Source organism: Miscanthus floridulus, chromosome 15, assembly GCF_019320115.1.
Source record: "Miscanthus floridulus cultivar M001 chromosome 15, ASM1932011v1, whole genome shotgun sequence".
NCBI classification, from domain to species: Eukaryota; Viridiplantae; Streptophyta; class Magnoliopsida; order Poales; family Poaceae; genus Miscanthus; species Miscanthus floridulus.
Genome location: NC_089594.1, coordinates 44,359,627 through 44,378,459, shown reverse-complemented (window position 1 = coordinate 44,378,459; position 18,833 = coordinate 44,359,627). Strand labels below are relative to the sequence as shown.

Below are 18,833 nucleotides of genomic sequence, written 5' to 3'. Positions count from 1 at the left end.
TGGAGAACTGGGTGATGTGGGAGCCAAAATGGGTGAAGGAAGACGCAACCAATCAAGCTCCCAGAGGCGTTGGGAGTCCCGACACCTAGGCCCAGTTCCCACCAAGAGGCCCGTACGGAGATCCTGAACACAACAAGAATCAGACTCAAGGATTATGCGACAGCCATGATTAGTGATTTGACCCGCAGACAAGAGTTGCATAGTGAGTTTGGGAACATGCGAAATAGTAGGAATATTAAACGAAGAGGTCGAAAGAACACCTCTCCTAGCAACAGGAAGAGAAGTGCCATCTACGGTGCGAACAGAAATAGGTGGATCAGGGGAAGATAGAGAGGATAAGTGTGTTGCATGAGGTGTCATATGAAAAGAGGCACCAGAGTCGAGGAACCATGGGGATGATATACCTGACGGAGGAGGAGTGGAACTAGTAGCCTGAGCTGTAGTCCCGTGACCGGAGGCCTGAGCTGCAGTAGTGAGGCGACGAAACAGGGCAAGAACCTCCTGCTCCGCTGCAGACACGGAACGAGTGCTCTGTGAAGTAGAGGAACCACCAGAACCCTGAAAAGAGCATCTGCCATGATGCCCTGATCGGTCGCGCTGCTTCTTGCGACAATCCTTCTCCTCATGACCATAGATCTTGCAGTAGCCACACTGAATACCAGAAGGTGCCCCCGTCACCACAGGAGAGGGCTGAGATGGAGGCGGAGAGACCTAGGGAGGTGTGGCTGCTAGGACAGAGGGCTGCGGCGGAACACGAGTCACACCCCTAGCTCGAAGACGTGTCTCCTCAACTCGTAACTCAGGCATCGCCTCTGAGAGCGATGGGCGCGGACGACGAGTCAGCAACTGTGCTCGAACAGTCTCAAACTCGGGACGAAGCCGAGAGAGAAACTCGTGAAGGCGAAGAATGTCTCTCTGGTCCCGATGATGGTCACAGCACCGGCAAGTACCACCACCGCAGAACTCAGCGCCCAAACTGTCCAAGCGATGCCAGACAGCTGTCATCTGACGGTGGAAGTCCTCAACTATGGAGTCAAGCTGATGAAGCAACTGAGCCTCGTCAACAACAGCAAGGTACATCGCTTCGTTACGAATCTCGTAGCTGCGACGGAGGTGAGCCCACATAAGGTGTGAAGTGGCAAGACCTCTACCGGATAACGAGAGATCGACCTCCATGCTCGCAAGTAAGATAGCCTTAGCAGATTTTTCCTCGCGCAGCCAAGTCTCATAGACACCGAGATCAGACTGGTAGCTCTCCATCTCAGCCTCAAATGCCTCAAGTAAAGCATTCTTGGCATCATCATCAGCATCTGGCGGGTATGTGGGCGGCGTGGGAAGAAGAGGACGGGGAGGACAGATCCGCTCACCCGTGAGGTAGCCCCACAGCAGCTGCCCATCCATGTGGACCTCCATATGGAAAACAAAATCGCTCCAATTGGTGCCATTGAAAATGATAGGGCACTGAGGGACCAGAACATGGCCAGGATGTCCGGGAGACGCCATGGAGGAGAGAACGAGCCTCTCTTCTTCTTCTTCTTCTTCTTCTTTGTTTTTTTTGTTTTTTTTTTGTTTTTTTGTTTTTTTTTGTTTTTTTTGTTTTTTTGTTTTTACAGAGAGGAGAGGAGGACCGGCCAGCTCGCTAGCACAAGACCGATGGCTCGCTATACAGGTGCGGACAAAGAGAGGAGAGGGAGACAGAAAGAGTTGAGATGAGAGTGGCAGCAAAGCAACTGCACAGGAGACGAGCCACGCACGCAGGTGGAGGCGTCCGGCTCGTAGGGCCACTCGGGAGGGAGCGGGCGCAGTGTGGTGGCGCGGGAGGGCGGCGTGGTGGCGTGCAGGACTACGCGAGCGGCGGCGGGCCGGCGCGTGATGGCGCGCGAGCGGGCGGCGCGGGTTCGCAACCGCTACGCGATGCGGTCGGATGGCCGGGGCGGAGAGCGCAGCGTGAGGGTGGGATGCGGAGGCCGGCGGGGTTGGGCAGAAATCGCCGGCTGCTGCTCAACAGCCGAAGGTAAGGATGGAAACCTAGCTTGATACCATGTTAGAAGTAGAATGAGGCCAACCACACTGTATTGCAAGGCCCAAGAGGGCTAGTATACACATGTACATATGCAAAGAAGCCCTCCAAGTAGAGGGAAAACACATATACCTCCTATACATCTAACAAACACTACCATAGGTACAGAAAGTAAGAACAACCATAAAGGGTTTCCGTCCCGAGGGACTTCAGGCTTTCAACACTCTACAGAGGTGTACAACTGTATACACACGGAAATATGGGACTAACCACCATACTCCGGGTCCGGTAGTAAGGGTTTTCTCATGATTTCCAACATTTCCCTAATTCGGCCTGAATGTCACATGAAAAGTTTGATTGGTGCCCGATTAATGCTATCACCATCTAACCAACGCTACCTTCTTGCTAGTTCCACAGATAGACCGACCGTGATTAGTTACTAGGCTTGCCATTCCCATCCCCAGCATGTGGTCTGTACAAGCGGTTACTCGGACTCACGTATCCCAATGCACGGTCATTAACTGCTCCACGAGCTATGTCACTTGAGATCCCACACTCAGAGTGACCTACCCCTCGCTTGAGCAAGAATTACCAAATTTGATCATCATATGTTCATATCACAAAGTTATGTTGAGTCCTTAGTCATAATTAGTGAAGTAGGTAAGTGGTAACCCCCATTCATTTTAGTAATTAATTATCCCGGTGTAGCAACCAACACGCGTAAGTATGAGTTCCCTTCCTCATACTCGACTTCTACCGTTATCTAAGCAAGTAAGCAATTAAGCGTTACCAATCCTATTTTTAAGTGAAGGCTCTAATTAATCAATGAGTAGTTATAACTTCGTGAAACATCATTAAGTTGATTAACCAAATCTACATGAAATGCATGACTCGTAATGAGACATAATAAGCATCCAAAATAGGGTTTATAATAGTGGGGTGCTGTAGGGTCGAGATGGTGGACTAGAGAGGGGGTGAATAGTTCTTTCTAAAATTAAACACACCAGCTAGCTGAAACAAATGCGGAATTAAAACTATCGATCTAGCCAAGACTACACCCCTCTATCTAAGTTCACAAGCACCTTATAAAAATCCTAATTAGGCAACAAAGGTGCCGGGCTAGCTAGAGTTCACCTAATAATTCTAGCTTGCAAGGTCACACAAACTTATGCAACTAGTACTTTGGCAACCGAGAGAGCTCCTACACAATCTAGTAAGCAAAAGCACAAAGCCACCTAAGCTCACTAGCAAAGCTCAATAATAAGGCTACACAAGCCAAATTATAGAGTACAAATTACTTAGCTACACAAACTAAGCAATGTGACTAACAAGGTTACTCAAACCGAATTAGTCACGCAAGGGAGCTACTTCTATGCTCCACAAGCAATAAGGTAACTAGCAAGCTACATAAGCTAACTAATTACAAGAGCGACTACACAAGCACAATGTATATGAAAGTAATTACAAGCTCGTGTAGAGGGGATGCAAACCAACGGGAAGACAATGATGACACAATAATTTTTATCCTAAAGTTTATGTGCTTGGCAACACCCTAGTCCCCGTTGTGTCGACCGCTCACTTGGTGGTTCGGCGGCTAATTGGCATCACCCGCCAAGCCCGCACGTCGGGCAATGCAAGAACCTACCCACAAATGAGGGTAGCTCAATAACACGCTCTACTAGAGTTGCTCTTCGCGGCTCCCGCGGGGTGAACACAATCCCCCTCACAATCACTTCTTCGGAGCACCACACAATCTTCTTTGCGTGCTTCAACGGAGACCACCACCAAGCCGTCTAGAAGGTGGCAACCTCCAAGAGTAACAAGCACCACCGGCTTGCAACTCAATCACCTAGTGCCACTCGATGCAATCACTCAATGCAACGCCACTCGATCCTATCAATGATGCAAAGTTAGATCACTCGAGTGGCACTAGATGACCGATATGCAAACAAGTTTGCTCCTCTTGATAGTACGACCATCTATCCTAAACCCAGTCATAAACTTCTCTACACACCTATGACCGGTGAAATGAAATGCCCTCTAGGTTATACCTTTGCCTTGCGCATTCCATTCCATGTCCTCCATAGTTGATGCAACACATGCACCAACCATATCACAAATGATATGATCCACTTTATATCATCACGTGACCTTGTTAGTTCATCGATCTTGACCTCACTTGCTCTTTACCGTTGCTTTCATCCATCGGCGCCAAGTCTTGCTCAAGCTTCACCGCCACACGGTCCATCGCTCCAAAGCCTCCAACTTGCCCTTCACGCTTGCAACCGGTCCATCAAGCCAATTCTTGTCTTGATCTTCTCCACCTTAGTCACATGACTCCATGTCATGTCTCATATGCAATGAGCACCTTCATCACATGTGTAAGCTTTGCAATGTATCCAAGCCATTTTACCGTCATGGCATAGGTTTCTCACACATGATGTACCTATGGACTAATCACCTGTGTATCTCACATTAAACATAATTAGTCCACCTAGGTTGTCACTAGGTTGTCACTCAATTACCAAAACCAAACAAGGACCTATTAGGTGCCTACCTAGTTATGCCGTTTGAATGAATTCGAAGTTGAGGACGATAACTTGCACATGTTCCTCACGCTACTCGGTTCCTGAAAGAGATAAAGATCTAGATTGAAGATAACTGATAAAGAGACTTAGAGATAAGGCTCGATTTGGAATTTGGAAAGAGACATCTAACTATGGCTCTACTATTGCCCTATTTATGACTGGGTTTGACCTAGTGTTGCTGACCTCTTGGGTAAGCTTCCCAAACAAACTTCACTCTTGCTGTTAACTGATAGACGCTCCACTATAAGTGTCAGACTCTCCATCTGACTAGGCTTTGACGTAACTTAGCTCTGTTTTGACTCTGGTTTGGTTTGACGGACGCTTTGTTACATTGCGGATACTTCAGTGGCTCTGGACTTAGACATTCTAGGGTCTCTGGCCTTCCATCGGACGGTCCAAGCCATTCATCAGACGCTCTGGTAGTAACTAGGAGGCCTCGAGTTCCATCAGTTTTCTAGGTTATAAAACAACGGACACTCCACGTGTAACTGCATACAATCTGCTAGGAAATTGTTGTTCTTGGGTTCCAACTTTAATAATTCGACGAACACTCCATCGAGTTCGACGGACGCTCTGTCACTCACTCCGAAAGGATGTTGGGGTCTCTGTTGGGAAGGTTATTGAATTAGGAAGGTTTATTGGACACCACATATGACGGACTCTCCGGTAGGTTGGGCGACAAAAACTATGCTCTAGGTTTTTGGCTAGTTTGATTCCTAGTTTGGGGCTGTAAACATTCATGCATGTGCACTACATTCTCACGGTAGCTCTAATGATACTCTATGTTGAAGCTATCTAGGTTTTGGGTCTTGGCTAACTAGTGCACCTAGTGGTTTGTGCATGATTCTAACCATGAGAACTCAAGATAAAGACTTAGGGTTGAGCCATGAGAACTTAGCTCTAGAATTTGGAGACTATAAGACGATCATGACCATGAGAAGAGACTTGAGCACATCTTGCTTTTCATCCTTGAGGAGGCAAATGAGCCATTCCTTGATATTCTTGCAAAAGATCCATAAAATAGCATGAGAGGGGTTTTGAGAAAGATCTCTAGAGATTAGTCATGCATAGAGCCTTAATCTTACCTTTGTGATGAAGGAGAGATCACCAGACTCCATGATCCATACATGCATGAGAGATTTAGGATTAGGGTTTGAGAGAAATATCCAAACAATTGAGATGAGAGCTCATGAGCTAACCATGACCATGGATAAGATGAGAATGGCTTGAGCTTGATGAGATGATGATCTTGGATTTCTTCCTTTTACTTCACCTTCCACCTCCATCTCCAATCTCCACTTTCTCTCTAGTTCTTCCTTGTTCTTGCTTTCTAGAGAGAGGGAGGAAGGTGAGAAATGGGAGAGTGAGTTGAGTTGGGAGCTGCTTTAGCTGATGATCCCATCTTCAATATCGTGCATATGACATGTGGGACCACGGGCAAATGGAGGACAACTCATTCTCCACTCACTGCTACTATACAGTCACCTAACAGATAGTCTGATAGATTTGTCGGACTGTACGGTAACTCTCTGCTTCTGTGAAATTGATCCAAGCATTTGGGTTTTGGCATCGGGGTTAACATTCATATCTCAAACAACGACAACCTGACCACTATGTATCTAAGAATTAGGGCAACACACCCCCAATAAGCTTTGGTTGACTCTTGTTGACCCATGATGTGAATCACTTTCTCAAACCAAAAGCAACGTGTTTTCTCCGATTCTAGTCCATCGAGAGATCCCAGCAAGGGCTTGATAAGGTGCTTCACTGATGGTCGAAAACAAGAGCCTATATTGTAACGAACTCTGGTCGTTACAAGGTCTTTGACCATTGAATCGGTTGAACGGTCCATACTATTGAGGTGGAGGAAGGTTGGGGAAGAAGCCATTCTTGTGTGGAGGTGGTGGCGGAGGAGGTTGATTGAAGAACTACTGCGGTGGGTGTGGCGAATACAGCTGCGGGAACTGGTTGTAGCTGTCGCCCCCAATCCCTCCACTCCTCTTCCGAGCTACTAGGGCGCATCCCTCTCCCACGCGTGCGGTTGGCCATGGATTCCATCATGATTCTCACGAAGCTCCTCCTTCCTTCCTTTGCCTAGATGTCTTTTGTGAAATCTAGCTTGTGAGGCTTGCCTTCCCCAGACATCACCTTCACCAACGGGGAAACAATCCTCCTCGCTGAAGGGCTTGGATTCCCAGAGACTTCCGGATCCACACCAGAGCTTGCCCCTCACACGCCCTAACCCTAGCTGCACGCGCAGCGGTGTTGCGAGCCTGGGAAGAACCACAGTTGGCCCCAGAACTCTTGAACCTCTTCATCCACCTCACGCGGGTTTTGGATTTGAACCCTTCCTCCAACTCAATTTGCCATCCATGGTTGAGCAGGTGCCACTTGGTTTTCCCAGCATCTACCTCGACTCCAAGCCGCCCTTCCCGAGGCGGAGAAGGAGACCTAAACGGTGGTGAGACGTGCGGGGGAGTCCTCGCTGTCGCCCTGGGAGGACCCCCTCTCTCCAAATGACACTCATCCTCCTTATTTGAACACAACTAATATCTAATGATACTAATTATACACTATAAAAACTAATATTCTCTTATATATATTTAGTAAAAAATTGTAAAGGTTTGACTTCTCGGTAAGTGAGAATGACACTCTTACGCAACGAAGTATATAGTCGTCTACCTTGCATAATCACGAGAATTCATTAAGACGTAACATATATAACGAGACAACGATCCTAAATTTACATTACATCTCATACACTAAGGTAGAACGTAAGAGCATCTTCAAGAGTGCCCCATATCCCTTCCCCATCCATGTTTTTTGGAGAAAAAAAAGAGAAAAACTTATCTCCAAGAGTACCCCATATCCCTTCCACATCTTTTGGCACTTGACAAACCGGCCTCCATCGTGCGCAAAAATGCGCTGTCCGTAGTTGCGTGCATCCTCACGATTCCCACGCCGTCTCCTCCAACGCGGTGTCACGATTTTTTTTTGCCGCGGTTCCTCTGCGCCATTGCACGCCGTCTCCTACCGCCCGGCGCTGCCGGGACTGCCGTCGCTCGCTCGCGAGATGATCTCCGACGCCTGTGCCCGCCGGGATTGTCGTGCTCGCTCGCGGTGCCATGCCCGCCGGGATTGCCGTCGCTCGCAGTGCTGTGCTCGCTCGCTGTGCCGGAATTGCCGTCGGTCGCGATGAACTCCGACGATAGTTGCTCCCGTGTATATGTGTATTGAAGTAATGCTCTTGGCCGGCTGTTCTACTGCTTGCATGATACTGTTTGGCCGCGTGGTGAACCTGCTTGCCTGGTAGCCGGCTGCATGCTACTGTGCTGATGGCCGGGAAGCTGGCCGTCGCCGCCTGAGATCTGCAAGGGATCGGCACGAGCACGAAGGAGGCGGCGCAGAAGGATTTCGCGTATGAGTCCACAAATCTAATATTTTGGAAGTCAATTATGGAGTACTATTGGAGACGTCCTTTTTTTTTCTCTCCCCATAATTATTTGGGAGTTAGCAAACACCATGTTTTGTGAACAAAATATGCCAAACTCTTGGAGATGCTCTAACATACTAGTGACTAGAACAAACGAGCTGGAAAAAGCTAAACAATATTTTGAAAGGGAACTAGCAGAATGCAAACGTGATTCCGGGGAAGCAATGGAAGAATTCCAAAAATGGGAAAACGAGAACGAAGGACCCGGCGAGAAAAGAGAGGCTGCCTGTCTCTCAAAACCATCTACCACGACAGCACCATTTTCCTCCATCTCTCTCCTCCGATCCTCTCTTGCCCTAGGGAGAGGGAGAGGGAGAGGAAGAGAGAGATCCATCGATATCCGCGCCGTCCGTCCGTCCAGGGAGAGAAGCAAAGATCGGCCGGAACCACTGAACCGCGCTAAGCGTGGTCGTCGTCCGGAGCCACGCGTGGCTCCGCGGCGATGGGCAACTGCTGCGTGGCCCGGCCGTCGTCAGGCAAGCGGCGGGGCGGGAACCGTGGCGGTGGTGGCGCTGGCGGGAACCGTGGCGGGCGCCTCGGTGGCGCCAACGTGCGGTCCTGCTCCACGCTGTCCTCCATCTCCGACGCCGCGCGCACCACGGCGACGCAGGCGTGGACGCCGCTGACCGTGCTGGGGAAGGGCCTGGCCGCGGAGGCCAGCGCGGAGGAGCTGCTCCGGCGGTACCAGCTCGGCAAGGAACTGGGGCGCGGCGAGTTCGGCGTGACGCGGCGGTGCACGGACACGTCCACGGGCGAGGTGCTCGCGTGCAAGTCCATCAGCAAGCGCAAGCTGCGCAGCAGCGTCGACATCGAGGACGTCCGGCGGGAGGTGGCCATCATGCGGTCGCTGCCGGAGCACCCCAACGTCGTGCGCCTGCGAGAGGCCTTTGAGGACGGCGACACCGTGCACCTCGTCATGGAGGTCTGCGAGGGCGGCGAGCTCTTTGACCGCATCGTCTCGCGCGGCCACTACACCGAGCGCGCAGCCGCAGGCGTCATGCGCACCATCATGGAAGTCGTCCTGGTACGTGCCGAGTACTGCCTTCCATGGTTGCATGCATGTTACATGTCAGCGTGTGCGCGCATTTCCATGAACAGTTCCTGATCTGATTTAAAAATGCGTGTAAATAACCGGTTAGCTGAAATCATAGGTGTGCAAGACAAAAGCAATGTAATTTTATAAAATGCCATCCGTGCATTCATCAGAAATTTACAACTTCTTTAAAAAAGTCCGAATGCATGGCATGCGTGTTTCCTTCTTTCCAATTAAAATCGGCAAAGCTTAGAGCATCTCCAATAGCTAAAAAAAGAACATCTGGTAAATCAATGAGTTTTCCATATAGCTAAAAAAAAAAAGATAAGAGCACATTTGTTTAACAAAATCTAGCTCAGTAAAATTTAAGACAATTTTACATCACAAATTATAAACTATTTCTAAATCATCGTAACCACTTTTATACTTTCTCATTTATATACATTTAAGTTGGGAACCTGCCCTACTCATTATTATTCCCCGCATCCTTTTACCTACAGATTGATTGGACGATGGATACACCAGCGTATATTTCCGCTTGATTAGGTCAATAGAGCAGTTTTTTCCAATATTGCAAAAAAAAAAAAGATCAAGATTAGGAGTGTGTTTTGTAAACTCTTGCAGATGCTCTAGTTCTCTAAACATCCTCCTAATTCTTGTTTTTTTAGAAAGATGAGAAAAAACCCCTCTCCAACAACTCCTAATATTTACTCATAATCTTTTAGGACTTGGGAAATTCCTCCCCCTTCCGCGTAAGTTTACGCGGACGAAGTCACGCGCGGAGACGCCGTTCCCGGGCATCGTCCTTCTTCCCGCGTCGTATTTTGCCGCGAGGCCATCTTTCGCGCGCTCTCCATCGGTGGTTCTAGGTCGTGGTAGAAAGAAGTTGCTCCTCCATCACTTGCCACCAGGATCTCGCCGCTGCATCGCTCGCCACCAAGAAGAGGATCGACGCCGCCGCGGACGTGGGCTTGCTGCGCCGCCACCGCCACCCTGGCTTCGTGCCGACCGCCGCCGTCGTAGGCTGGGAGGTGGTGTCGTGCTTCCTTTCTTGTTCGATTGCCCTGCCGCCGGCCGGCCGCTCATTTGATTTCGGAGTTGCATCAACATCCATCCATCTATCGAATCGATCTATAGTAGTATCCAGGATGGATCCCCTGTATACATCAAAGTTACGCACTTGCGAAATACTTAATGGCCGGCTGCAAGCTGATGGCTAGCTGCTGCTGCTACTTGATGGCCGGCAACCTGCACTACCCCAGATCTTAACATCACTGTCAGTTCAAAAACCCTCTTCGCTGCCGGATTTTGAACCGACAGTGGCATACCGGTAGTTATGGGAGTTTGACATCACTACCGGTTCTTATAAACCGATACTGATGTGAACCGACAGTGATGTGGTTTCTAGGAAAGCCAATAAAATCATTAAAAAAAATGGGATTTTTTTAATACTGGGAGAGGCCCAGACAGCCACACGGTCGCGTGTCGTCACAAGTCACAAGTAGGTCATGTGATTTCTCGCGCACTTAGAGTGCCATCGGCGCTCGAACCCCTGATCTCATGCTTCACGTCTTCGGCCCCTAACCACTCCATCTGCAAGCTGTTTGTGTCCAAATGAGTCGTCCTAGCCATTTTATATTCATCTGATTTTCAAATAAATATGTAGGACCCTAAACGAATTCAAATGAAAAAGTTGTCAACTACAAAGTTTTTTAATTTTTCGAGATCTAGAACTTTTATTTTGGTAGTTTCTCCATCCGAGGTAGTTTACAAAATTTAAATTTTGAAATTGAGAAATTCAAACGTAGTCTTCCATGACAAGATGATTTCAAATCAATAAGTTATCAACTACAAAGTTTCATAACTTTTTGAGATGTACAACTTTTGTTTTTGCTGTTTGTCCATCCGAGATCGTTTAAAAAATTCAAATTTTAATTTTTTTTGAAATTCAAACATAGTTTTCCTTGAGAAGATGATTTATAATAAAAAAGTTGTCAACTACAAAGTTTAATAACTTTTTAGCATCTACAACTTTTATTTTGGTAGTTTGTCCACCCGAGGTCGTTTATAAAATTTAAATTTCAAATTTTAGAAATTCAAAAGTAATTTTCCTTGACAAGATGATTTCAAATCAAAAAGTTATCAACTACAAAATTTCATAACTTTCCGAGATCTATTATTTTTATTTTGGTCAGTTGATCATTTATTCATCTGACATAGTTGTAGTAACATTATTCACAAATGTTACACATCCCTCTTATTGTTTATGAAACTATAAGGGAGATATGTAAATTTTGTGAACAATGTTACTACCACTTTATCGGATGAAAAAATGACTAAAATAAAAATTATAGATCTTGATAAGTTCTACAACTTCTATGTTCATAATTTTTTCAGCTGAAATCATTTAGTGTTCCAAAATGATGTTTGAAGTTACCATTTTTTAAAATTCAAAATTCAAATAAATAAAACACAGTCACATAAAAAATGGATAAAATAATAGCGGTAAGAACACAATAAATTGATAGAGCATGATTTTAGAATTTTTTTGGAAAAAAACATCAAATTTGAAGTTAGTATGAGGGAGAAAGACTAGTTACAAGTTTTAGGCAGAGATTAAAAAAATAAATCAGAGTTGTTGAACAATTTCAAAATTTAATTTTAAATAGCATTTTCAAGTAGTAAATGATCACAAATGAAAAAGTTTTTAAGTACAAAGTTGCATAACTTTTCCAGATCTACAACTTTTGTTTTGGGCGTTTCTCCATCCAAAGCCGTTTGAAAAATTCAAATTTTAAATTTTAGAAATCAAACGTAATTTTCGTTAGATACACTATTGGAAACCGGCACTTTGCCGAGTGCCGGAAGCTTTGCCGAGTGTATTTTATCGGGCACTCGGCAAAGACGGATTTGCCGAGTGTTTTTTTTGGCACTCGGCAAAGATGGCTTTGCCGAGTGTTTTTTTTTTCGGTACTCGGCAAAGATGTATTTTGCCTGAGTGTCATTTTTCGGCACTCGGCAAAATGCGTCTTTGCCGAGTGCCTTTTTTGGCACTCGGCAAAGATGTATTTTACCGAGTGCCATTTTTTGGCATTCGGCAAAATGCGTCTTTGCTGAGTGCCTTTTTTTGGCACTCGGCAAAGAGGCATTTTGCCGTGTGCATTTTTTTTTGCCCTCGGCAAATTATTTTTTCAAAGCAATTTTTGAGGCCCTAAATGAATTCAAATAAAAAACACTTTTCAACTACAAAGTTGTATAACTTCTCAAGATCTACAATATTTATTTTGATCATTTCTTCATTTGACAAAACGACAATAACGTTCTTCATAAAATCTACATCTCATATCTCTCATATTAGTTTCATGAAAGTAGAAGAGCGATATATAAGATTTGTGAATAATATTACTACCACTATGTCGGATGAACAAATGACCAAAATAAACTTTGTAGATCTTGAGAAGTTATGAAATTTTGTAGTTGGCAACATTTTGATTTGAAATCATCTTGTCATGCAAAAAACGACGTTTGAATTGAATTTTTCAAAAGACCTCGGATGGAAAAACTTCCTAAATGAAAATTGTAGATCTCCAAAAGTTATGAAACTATGTAGTTGACAACTTTTTGATTTGAAATCATCTTATCATGCAAAACTACGTTTGAATCTCTCAAATTTAAAATTCAAATTTTTCAAACGACCTCGGATGGAAAAACTTCCTAAATAAAAATTGTAGATCTCCAAAAGTTATGAAACTATGTAGTTGACAATTTTTTGATTTGAAATCATCTTATCATGCAAAACTACGTTTGAATCTCTCAAATTTAAAATTCGAATTTTTCAAACGACCTCGGATAGAAAAACTTCCTAAATAAAAATTGTAGATCTCCAAAAGTTATGAAACTTAGTAGTTGACCACTTTTTGATTTGAATTCGTTTAGGGCCTCAAACAAGCAATTTACTCTCGATTTAGTATAATATATGAGGATAGATAACAGAATCTAGACACAAGTGACGGTGTAGTGCAGTGGTAGAGCAGTAGACATACGAGGGAGAGGTCGTGAGTTCGAATCCCGCCGGCTATGTTATCCTCGAATTTTGCGTAAAAAATACAGCGACTTCGATGGCGGGTGGCGGCCTCCCCCCAAAAAATTTTTTTGCTATTATTTTTAGGTTTTTTCGCATTTTTATTTTGCCGAGTGTAAATCTTTGCCGAGTATTTTTTCGGCACTCGGCAAAGGCTTTTTTGCCGATTAATTCTTTGCCGAGTGTATTTCGGGCTTTGCCGAGTGCCGGCAAAGCGCCGGTTTCCAGTAGTGATAGATTATTATAAATGAAAATATTTGAATATACAAACGATCTCAAATTAAAAAAGTTTGAACAACAAAGTTGTAGATCTCGTCGAGTACTACAACTTTGATATAAAGTTCATCTTCATCGGACATCATATGAGAAACTTATGAAGTTTTCCTACAGCATATCACTGTCGGTTCAAGCCACGAACCGACAGTGATAGTATCAGTGTCGGTTCTTGGCTAAACCGACAGTAATGACCCAATATCACTGTCGATTCTTAGCTAAAACCGACAGTGATATGTACCGACAGTGAATACCTGAATATCAATGTCGGTTGATCCTATCACTGTCTATCACTGCTGGTTTTTTAAAATCTGGCAGTGATGAGGCTGACAGTGATATCCAATTCTGTAGTAGTGCTGTTGATGCCTAGCTGCTGCGTACTGCTGCATGGTACTGTATGCATGCGTGGTACTGAACCACTACAAGTGCTGGGAGGAGACCACGGCCGGCTGGGAGGAGCAGGCCGTCGGCTGGGCCGAGCAGAGCTAGGGCAACGCGAAGGAAGATGGTGGCGGCGGTGTACGTATGCGCGGGGACGAAGAAGTACGCACGAAAAAAAACGTAAAAAAAAGCTGAGTGGGACCCAAATTTAATTATTGAGAAGTGAAATATTAGAAATTATTGGAGATGGTCTTTTTTTTCTCCTAATATATTTTTAGGAGTTGGAAAACATGAAATTTTTAGGAGGAAAATTTAGGGAACACTTGGAGATGCTCTTACATTAGACATTTATGTCATGTCGTGCAAAAACAAATTCCTGCAAACTAAAAGAAAATTTCCAAAAATAAATTGAACCTCTTTACATGCAGCATTGCCACAAGCATGGCGTCATGCACCGGGACCTCAAGCCTGAGAACTTTCTGTATGCCAACACATCTGAGAACTCGGCACTCAAGGTCATCGACTTTGGTCTCTCCGTGTGCTTCAAACCAGGTTGGAGCTTTGTCCATGGCAAAATCACAAAGCGTCCAACAATTACTTTTACATACAAAAAAACTAAAAATTCTCAAAATAATCTTCACAAAGCGTGCATTTCTTCCTTCTGCGTCAGGTGACAGGTTCAGTGAGATCGTTGGATCCCCCTACTACATGGCTCCTGAAGTCCTGAAGAGGAACTATGGGCAAGAAGTAGATATATGGAGTGCAGGAGTCATCCTCTACATCTTGCTATGTGGTGTCCCACCATTCTGGGCAGGTAAGTTCGATTCATATATATACCTCTGAATCAATCAATCAATGTAAAAAAACCCATCAAATTTCGTTCTGATGCATGGGTCATCTACTCGTTTATGAGGTTTTTTTGTACGCTGATCCTTTAATCTGCAGAGACTGATGAGGGCATAGCACAGGCTATCATCCGGTCCAACCTCGACTTCCAGAGAGAGCCTTGGCCAAAGGTGTCTGAAAATGCAAAAGATCTTGTGAGGAAGATGCTTGATCCCAGCCCCTACTCTCGGTTGACTGTCCAGCAGGTTCTGGGTTAGTTATCTGGCCTCATGATTTTTCCGCTCCCCAAAATTGTTTGGTTGAATGAATCTGACCATCATTTATCACCTTTCAACAATGAAGAACATCCTTGGATACAGAATGCCAGTGCAGCTCCCAACATCCCACTCGGAGAAGCAGTGAGGTCCAGGCTGAAGCAATTCACGGTTATGAACAAGTTCAAGAAGAAGGCTCTGCTTGTGAGTTTGATGATCCTTCGTACCTCAGTCACAGCTGTTCTTTTTGGGTATGCCACCAGTCTCCAAATATTACATATTTTCTTCATTGGTTATAACCTGCAGGTGGTAGCAGAGTACCTACCAGCCGAAGAGCTGGAAGCAATCAGGGAGTTGTTTCACATGCTGGACACCAACAAGGATGGGCATCTGACAATCGAAGAACTCAGGAAGGGACTGCGATTGATAGGGCACAATGTCCATGACACGGATGTGGATATGCTCATGGAAGCTGTGAGAACCTCGATCTTGTGCTTTACATTACATTTGCCGAACCATCTCATTCTCAACAGATTATTGTAAATTGTAGCATTATTGCACCCTTCTCGACAAGTGCAAGAAATCTGGACGAATAACTGGTTAACAATGTGATGAATGACTACTCTGAATGTGTCACTGTCTTTGCATTCTACAGGCAGACATGGACGGCAATGGGACCCTGGACTGCAAGGAGTTTGTGACAGTCTCCATTCACCTGAAAAAAATCCACAGCGAGGATCACCTGCCCAAGGTGTTCAGCTACTTCGACAAGAATGGGAGCGGGTACATCGAGATCGAAGAGTTGAAGGAGGCCCTCTCTCCAAGAGGTGACCAGAAGGCGATCGACGACATAATCCTAGATGTCGACAAAGACAAGGTTAGGCCACCATCCATCACAAAGAACTAGCGAACCTTTCAACAGATCGATAGTTTAAGTTCATTGCACTGCACTAGTCAAAAAACTAAAATGTGCTAGCTCCTACATACAGGACGGGAAGATAAGCTATGAGGAGTTTGAGATGATGATGAAAGCTGGAGTGGACTGGAGGAATACGTCGAGGCAATACTCGAGAGCGGTTTACAACACCCTCAGCCGCAAGATGTTCAAGGATGTGTCCCTGAAGCTTGACATTAACAATGGTCCACTTGCTGCAGCCGTCAAAGAACAACAAGCGGTTGACTGAGTGATGTCTCTACTACCTGCAAACTCAACTAAAACAGAGAATGCGAGAACTGTACCTAGTTTTCCATGTTTTGTGTATAGGTCACCACATTTTGGCAAGCAAATGTATCAGGGGCGGTCAATTGACTCAGTTTCAGGTGCATTTGTCAAGGCACTCCCAGAATTACACCCTTTCTCTTTCACATAAAAAAACAAAAGATGCTGTTATGGGCATGGGTGGCTTCGGACAGGCGCCCGTTAGTTGGTTCGGTCCAGCCTGTCCAACTGCCCTGGAAGTGAGCACCAAGGCCACACCCAGCGGCTGACCTGGCCACACCAACATCAGGGTGTTGTGTTATAAAACATGTCGTCAATCAGTAATATCTTTCTCTCTCCGTCTATCATGATCCACATTGTAGATAAAAACATATAGACATCATAAGATAGGAGGAAGAATATTCTGAAGGACCGAGCAAGGTGACCATAGGGGGTGAATAAGAGCCAAATCCAATTTTCTTTTGACTTTGGTCACTGTACCAAACCCTGCCCAAACGAAGCACTCAAACCACCGAAGACTTCCACACAATTGTACACAAGCCAACAGGTGACCGGATACACTCAGGAGACATCAGAGAACCCAGCGAAAAAGATAGGAAGTCAAACGGACGAAAGATGCAACCTGGGAAACGACAACGCAACATGGTGGCGACGTCACCCAGGAAAACCGACTTAACTGGTTTGGAACCGGCTTAGTTGATTTTTCTGCAAAAACTGGTTTAGCTGATTTTTTCGCACACCCTGAGAAAGAAAAAGTGAAAACCAAACCAAACGAACCTCCAAACATCATGACAGTTTGAGGGAAGGTTCACAACATTATAAAGAATATTTCCACCAAACCTCACCTTAAACAGAGCAAGTCGACAAAACTGGCTTAGCTGGTTTCGAAACCGGCTAAGCTGGTTCTTCTGCACAGCAGCCTGAGAACTTCTCTCCAAAAGCTAAAATTCATGCAAACGAACTCTGATTGCCCTCAAATTTTGCTGAGAGGTTCCCTAGGGTGTTTAGAAGATATCCTCCAAAGACCAACACCCATAAATCACGAAAACTTCTCAGATCTAAAACTCACCAAGAAAAAGAGGCTTTTCTGAGTTCTTCCTCCAAAGGATGATTCTCAGTGCTCGTGAGGAATCTGCCCAAACTATTTGGCAGAGATGTTCCTCAGAGGTCCTAGCATGAATCCATCCAACCAAAACACCCTAAAAAACACTAGATCAAGAAATCCATCAAAAGCTCAAGAGAGGGGAACCAGGAGAAAACAATCCAAATTGAATCAAAACACAAGATCTTGAGACAACGATTTAGAAAGTCAACTTTGTTTATTGCCATAAGATCAACTGGAACAAGGTCTGGTCTTACAGATGAACACAGACAAAGGACTCAATCTCTCATCTGCGGATCTCTCTCAGTACAGGACTCTGACTAGACATAGAAAACTAACACCTAGAGACTGGAAACAAAGCACTGGAAGAGATTGGTGGCTTGGGGCAGCCCTCATCTTATTTATAGAGTGTCGGGGTCTAATGACCGGTAACATATTATGGGGTTACCCAGAACGATGTTTAGTGGGTTTCGGCGGAAGCCAAACTCGATGGTAGACACAAAGACATCGATTTATACTGATTCAGACTGCTAAATAGCATATTACCCTACGTCCAGTTACGCGTGTTGCCTTGCATTGGATTGCTATGTTTGATGATGTTACAAGATGGTGCCTCTGCCTTCTTTATATAGTCCAAAGAGCAGGTGCATAATCTAGTCTTAGTCGGTTATAATAAAAGAGTTCTAATTCTATTACAGAGATTCACTTTCTTATAATCTGACTAGGTCGGTCCTTCATGCCTTGGAGAACAAGCCACCTTGTTCCACGTCCTCTATGTAGACCGTGTGTTGGCCCACCTCCTTGCCGGATAGTCGACCCTAGGGAGAACCCTTAGGATCTTGGTCCGTCAAGCCCCAGAGCTCTTCATGGTTGCACTTTGAAGTTGTCTTGAATCTCCTAGTCTTGTCCAAGTAGAATGAAGCAGCATGCGAGTAGCCTTCTTCAGAGAAGCCATGATATGCTCTTTGAAATTTTCTAGTGAGTGTAGCCCCCAAGCCTCTTGCTATTTAGCATAAAGAGCTAGAGGGTCTTTCTTGCAATTTTTCAATTTCGTTTTGAAGAAATTTCTAATGCATGCACTAAGGATATATGTCCCAAAGTCCCAAGCCTAAACCCAACTATCTGAGTCAAGTATAGGGTCTTAGACATCCTTAAGGGTGTAATTGAGTAACCTCCCCAAGACAATGATAAAAAAGACATCTCGTCATTGAGTTGTTTATCATTTTGAATCACATGCAAGCAGTGGAGAGAATCTTATCCTGCCTGCTGCAATGATTTTTCTTCAAGCCACCCGTGATGTACTATAGAGTCACATGCTAGTAGTTGTGAGAATCTTGTCCTATTCATTGTAAAAGTTGACACGTTGTAGTCTCCCTAGTGCGTCATGTGAAACCATTGTAGCATATCTCGTGAACTCTGTCCTTAAGCATCATGTGAATGTTGTCCACATCCATGAACGTCGGGCTATAAATACCCTCTGGCGAGCTCATCAACCACCAATGGTAACTTCACTTTAAAACTTAGCCTTCCAACCTTGAATATG

General features: G+C 45.1%; 1 protein-coding gene and 1 pseudogene across 2 annotated transcripts; one reads left to right on the top strand and one right to left on the bottom strand.

Annotated features, from left to right (window-relative positions):
- Positions 1-356: 356 nt before the first annotated feature.
- LOC136507437 (uncharacterized) lies at positions 357-1,503 on the bottom strand (annotated as a pseudogene).
- A 6,893-nt stretch (positions 1,504-8,396) lies between these two features.
- On the top strand, positions 8,397-16,305 carry LOC136508316 (calcium-dependent protein kinase 29-like). Of its 2 annotated transcripts, none has more exons than XM_066502967.1 (8): positions 8,397-9,125; positions 14,298-14,421; positions 14,540-14,683; positions 14,815-14,967; positions 15,058-15,173; positions 15,276-15,443; positions 15,625-15,846; positions 15,959-16,305. In XM_066502967.1, the coding sequence occupies exons 1-8, from the start codon at positions 8,544-8,546 to the stop codon at positions 16,151-16,153; spliced, it is 1,704 nt and encodes a 567-aa protein (XP_066359064.1). In that variant the 5' UTR covers positions 8,397-8,543; the 3' UTR covers positions 16,154-16,305. The 2 variants fall into 2 exon arrangements, with proteins under 2 accessions (XP_066359064.1, XP_066359065.1); XM_066502968.1 differs by having other exon boundaries at positions 15,946-16,121.
- The last annotated feature ends 2,528 nt before the right edge of the window (positions 16,306-18,833 follow it).

Bases quoted from the DNA above. Each gene is read 5' to 3' on its own strand.
- LOC136508316 (XM_066502967.1), top strand. From the start codon at position 8,544: ATGGGCAACTGCTGCGTGGCCCGGCCGTCGTCAGGCAAGCGGCGGGGC. The intron at 9,126-14,297 runs GTACGTGCCGAG...CTTTACATGCAG, and splicing joins CCATCATGGAAGTCGTCCTG to CATTGCCACAAGCATGGCGT. The intron at 14,422-14,539 runs GTTGGAGCTTTG...CTTCTGCGTCAG, and splicing joins CTCCGTGTGCTTCAAACCAG to GTGACAGGTTCAGTGAGATC.